Source organism: Alosa sapidissima, chromosome 18 (assembly GCF_018492685.1).
Source record: "Alosa sapidissima isolate fAloSap1 chromosome 18, fAloSap1.pri, whole genome shotgun sequence".
NCBI lineage: Eukaryota > Metazoa > Chordata > Actinopteri > Clupeiformes > Clupeidae > Alosa > Alosa sapidissima.
Window position 1 is genome coordinate 19,641,872 of NC_055974.1, and position 6,525 is coordinate 19,648,396.

A 6,525-nucleotide genomic window follows, 5' to 3' on the forward strand; every position below is an offset into this window, starting at 1 on the left:
CAGCAACCACAACTGAGCCAACAACTTTAACCATAAATGAACCAACGACTATAACAGAGGCAACAACAACAATTGAACCAACAATAACCACAATTGAGGCAACAACTTCAACCACAAATGAACCAACAACCACAATTGAGGCAACAACAACCACAATTGAACCAACAAAAACCACATTTTTGCCAACTACTTCAACCACAAATAAACCGATTACTACAACAGATGCAACAACAACAATTGAACCAACAACAAACACAATTGAGGCAACAACAACCACAATTGTGCAACCTACTTCAACCGAAAATGAACCAATGACTACAACAGAGGCAACAACAACCACAATTGAACCAACCAAAAACACATTTGTGCCAACTACTTCAACCACAAATAAACCAATTACTACTACAGAGGCAACAACAATTGAACCAACAACAAACACAATTGAGGCAACAACAACCACAAGTGAACCAACAACAACCACAATTGTGCCAACTACTTCAACCACAAATGATCAAACAACTACAACTGATGCAACAACAACCACAAATGATCCAACAACTTCAACCACAAATGAACCAACGACTACAACACAGGCAACAACAACAATTAAACCAACAACAACCACAATTGAGGCAACAACAACCACAATGGAGGCAACAACTTCAACCAGAAATGAGCCAACATCTTCAACCACAAATGATCCAACGACTACAACAGAGGCAACAACAGCAACAATTGAACCAACAACAACCACAATTGAGGAAACAACAACCACAAATGAACCAACAACAACCACAATTGAGCCAACAACTTCAACCACAAATGAAACAACAACCACAATTGAACCAACAAAAACCACAATTGGGCCAACTACTTCAACCACAAATGAACTAGCAACGACAACTGAAGCAACAACAACCACAATTGAGCCAGCAACAACCACAATTGAGGCACCAACAACCACAATGGAGGCAATTACTTCAACCACAAATGAACCAACAACCACAATTGAGGCAACAACAACAACAAATGAACCAACGACTACAACAGAGGCAACAACAACAACAACAATTCAGACAACAACTTTCACCACAAATAAACCAACAACTACAACTGAGGTAACAACAACCAACACTGAGCCAACAACTTCAACCATAAATGAACCAACGACTACAACGAAGACAACAACTTCAAACACAAATAAACCAACAACTACAACTGAGGCAACAACAACCATAACTGAGCAAAGAACAACCACAATTCAGACAATAACTTCCACCACAAATGAACCAACAACTACTACTGAGGTAACAACAACCACAACTGAACCAACAACTTCAACCACAAATGAACCAACAACCACAACTGAACCAACAACTTCAACCAAAAATGAACCAATGACTACAACAGAGGCAACAACAATAAATATTGAGCCAACAACCACAGTTGAGGCAACAACTTCAACTACAAATGAACCAACAACAATAATTGAACCAACAAAAACCACATTTGTCCCAACTACTTCAACCACAAATAAACCAATTACTACTACAGAGGCAACAACAACAACAATTGAACCAACAAAAAACACAATTGAGGCAACTACTTCAACCACAAATGAACCAACACCTACAACTGAATCAACTACCACAACTGAGACAACAACAACCACAAGTAAGGCAACAACAACCACATTTGAACCAAAAACAACCACAATTGCGTTAAATACTACAACCAGAAATGATCCAACAACTACAACAGAGGAAACAACAACCACAATTCAGACAACAACTTCCAAAACAAATGAACCAACAGCTACTACTGAGGTAACAGCAACCACAACTGAGCCAACAACTTTAACCATAAATGAACCAACGACTATAACAGAGGCAACAACAACAACAATTGAACCAACAATAACCACAATTGAGGCAACAACTTCAACCACAAATGAACCAACAACCACAATTGAACCAACAAAAACCACATTTTTGCCAACTACTTCAACCACAAATAAACCAATTACTACAACAGAGGCAACAACAACAATTGAACCAACAACAAACACAATTGAGGCAACAACAACCACAATTGTGCCAACTACTTCAACCGAAAATGAACCAATGACTAAAACAGAGGCAACAACAACCACAATTGAACCAACAAAAAACACATTTGTGCCAACTACTTCAAACACAAATAAACCAATTACTACTACAGAGGCAACAACAACAAGAATTGAACCAACAACAAACACAATTGAGGCAACAACAACCACAAGTGAACCAACAACAATCACAATTGTGCCAACTACTTCAACCACAAATGATCCAACAACTACAACTGATGCATCAACAACCACAAATGATCCAACAACTTCAACCACAAATGAATCAACGACTACAACAGAGGCAACAACAACAAATATTGAGCCAACAACCACAGTTGAGGCAACAACTTCAACTACAAATGAACCAACAACCACAATTGAGGCAACAACAACCACAATTGAACCAACAAAAACCACATTTGTCCCAACTACTTCAACCACAAATAAACCAATTACTACTACAGAGGCAACAACAACAACAATTGAACCAACAACAAACACAATTGAGGCAACCACAACCACAATTGTGCCAACTACTTCAACCGAAAATGAACCAATGACTACAACAGAAGCAAGAACAACAACAATTGAACCACCAACAACCACAATTGAGGCACAAACAACCACAAATGAACCAAAAACAACCACAATTGGGCCAACTACTTCAACCAAAAATGATCCAACAACTACAACTGAGCCAACTACAACCACAAATGATCCAACAACTACAACTGAGGCCACAACCACAATTCAGACAATAACTTCCACCACAAATGAACCAACAACCACAATTGAGGCAACAACAACCACAACTGAACCAACAACTTCAACCACAAATGAACCAACGACTACAGCAGAGGCAACAACAACAAATATTGAGCCAACAACCACAGTTGAGGCAACAACAACCACAATGGAGACAACAACTTCAACCACAAATGAACCAACAACCACAATTGAGGCAACAACAACAATCGAACCAACAAAAAACACAATTGGGCCAACTACTTCAACCACAAATGAACCAACACCTACAACTGAATCAACAACCACAACTGAGACAACAACAACCACAATTAAGGCAACAACAACCACATTTGAACCAAAAACAACCACAATTGTGTTAACTACTACAACCAGAAATGATCCAACAACTACAACAGAGGCAACAACAACCACAATTCAGACAACAACTTCCAAAACAAATGAACCAACAACTACTACAGAGGTAACAGCAACCACAACTGAGCCAACAACTTTAACCATAAATGAACCAACGACTATAACAGAGGCAACAACAACAATTGAACCAACAATAACCACAATTGAGGCAACAACTTCAACCACAAATGAACCAACAACCACAATTGAGGCAACAACAACCACAATTGAACCAACAAAAACCACATTTTTGCCAACTACTTCAACCACAAATAAACCAATTACTACAACAGATGCAACAACAACAATTGAACCAACAACAAACACAATTGAGGCAACAACAACCACAATTGTGCAACCTACTTCAACCGAAAATGAACCAATGACTACAACAGAGGCAACAACAACCACAATTGAACCAACCAAAAACACATTTGTGCCAACTACTTCAACCACAAATAAACCAATTACTACTACAGAGGCAACAACAATTGAACCAACAACAAACACAATTGAGGCAACAACAACCACAAGTGAACCAACAACAACCACAATTGTGCCAACTACTTCAACCACAAATGATCAAACAACTACAACTGATGCAACAACAACCACAAATGATCCAACAACTTCAACCACAAATGAACCAACGACTACAACACAGGCAACAACAACAATTAAACCAACAACAACCACAATTGAGGCAACAACAACCACAATGGAGGCAACAACTTCAACCAGAAATGAGCCAACATCTTCAACCACAAATGATCCAACGACTACAACAGAGGCAACAACAGCAACAATTGAACCAACAACAACCACAAGTGAGGAAACAACAACCACAAATGAACCAACAACAACCACAATTGAGCCAACAACTTCAACCACAAATGAAACAACAACCACAATTGAACCAACAAAAACCACAATTGGGCCAACTACTTCAACCACAAATGAACTAGCAACGACAACTGAAGCAACAACAACCACAATTGAGCCAGCAACAACCACAATTGAGGCAACAACAACAACAAATGAACCAACGACTACAACAGAGGCAACAACAACAACAACAATTCAGACAACAACTTTCACCACAAATAAACCAACAACTACAACTGAGGTAACAACAACCAACACTGAGCCAACAACTTCAACCATAAATGAACCAACGACTACAACGAAGACAACAACTTCAAACACAAATAAACCAACAACTACAACTGAGGCAACAACAACCATAACTGAGCAAAGAACAACCACAATTCAGACAATAACTTCCACCACAAATGAACCAACAACTACTACTGAGGTAACAACAACCACAACTGAACCAACAACTTCAACCACAAATGAACCAATGACTACAACAGAGGCAACAACAACAAATATTGAGCCAACAACCACAGTTGAGGCAACAACAACCACAAATGAACCAACAACAACCACAATGGAGACAACAACTTCAACCACAAATGAACCAACAACCACAACTGAACCAACAACTTCAACCAAAAATGAACCAATGACTACAACAGAGGCAACAACAATAAATATTGAGCCAACAACCACAGTTGAGGCAACAACTTCAACTACAAATGAACCAACAACAATAATTGAACCAACAAAAACCACATTTGTCCCAACTACTTCAACCACAAATAAACCAATTACTACTACAGAGGCAACAACAACAACAATTGAACCAACAACAAACACAATTGAGGCAACCACAACCACAATTGTGCCAACTACTTCAACCACAAATAAACCAATTACTACAACAGAGGCACCAACAACAACAATTGGACAACCAACAACCACAATTGAGGAAACAACAACCACAAATGAACCAACAACAACCACAATGGAGACAACAACTTCAACCACAAATGAACCAACAACCACAACTGAACCAACAACTTCAACCAAAAATGAACCAATGACTACAACAGAGGCAACAACAATAAATATTGAGCCAACAACCACAGTTGAGGCAACAACTTCAACTACAAATGAACCAACAACAATAATTGAACCAACAAAAACCACATTTGTCCCAACTACTTCAACCACAAATAAACCAATTACTACTACAGAGGCAACAACAACAACAATTGAACCAACAAAAAACACAATTGAGGCAACTACTTCAACCACAAATGAACCAACACCTACAACTGAATCAACAACCACAACTGAGACAACAACAACCACAAGTAAGGACACAACAACCACATTTGAACCAAAAACAACCACAATTGCGTTAACTACTACAACCAGAAATGATCCAACAACTACAACAGAGGCAACTACAACCACAATTCAGACAACAACTTCCAAAACAAATGAACCAACAGCTACTACTGAGGTAACAGCAACCACAACTGAGCCAACAACTTTAACCATAAATGAACCAACGACTATAACAGAGGCAACAACAACAACAATTGAACCAACAATAACCACAATTGAGGCAAAAACTTCAACCACAAATAAACCAACAACCACAATTGAGGCAACAACAACCACAATTGAACCAACAAAAACCACATTTTTGCCAACTACTTCAACCACAAATAAACCAATTACTACAACAGAGGCAACAACAACAATTGAACCAACAACAAACACAATTGAGGCAACAACAACCACAATTGTGCCAACTACTTCAACCGAAAATGAACCAATGACTACAACAGAGGCAACAACAACCACAATTGAACCAACAAAAACCACATTTGTGCCAACTACTTCAACCACAAATAAACCAATTACTACTACAGAGGCAACAACAACCACAAATGATCCAACAACTTCAACCACAAATGAACCAACGACTACAACAGAGGCAACAACAACAAATATTGAGCCAACAACCACAGTTGAGGCAACAACTTCAACTACAAATGAACCAACAACTACAAATGAACCAACAACCACAATTGAGGCAACAACAACCACAATTGAACCAACAAAAACCACATTTGTCCCAACTACTTCAACCACAAATAAACCAATTACTACTACAGAGGCAACAACAACAACAATTGAACCAACAACAAACACAATTGAGGCAACCACAACCACAATTGTGCCAACTACTTCAACCACAAATAAACCAATTACTACAACAGAGGCACCAACAACAACAATTGGACAACCAACAACCACAATTGAGGAAACAACAACCACAAATGAACCAACAACAACCACAATTGGGCCAACTACTTCAACCACAAATGAACCAA

The 6,525-nt window shown here is 38.6% G+C and overlaps 1 protein-coding gene across 1 annotated transcript; it reads left to right on the plus strand.

Annotated features, from left to right (window-relative positions):
* Positions 1 to 3,653: 3,653 nt before the first annotated feature.
* On the plus strand, positions 3,654 to 5,563 carry LOC121690314 (integumentary mucin C.1-like). The gene is made up of 2 exons (XM_042070800.1): positions 3,654 to 4,250; positions 5,558 to 5,563. Exons 1-2 carry the CDS (start codon positions 3,654 to 3,656, stop codon positions 5,561 to 5,563), a joined length of 603 nt encoding a protein of 200 aa, XP_041926734.1.
* Positions 5,564 to 6,525: the final 962 nt, after the last annotated feature.

Excerpts from the sequence above, each read along its gene's own strand:
- LOC121690314 (XM_042070800.1), top strand. The coding sequence starts at position 3,654 with ATGACTACAACAGAGGCAACAACAACCACAATTGAACCAACCAAAAAC.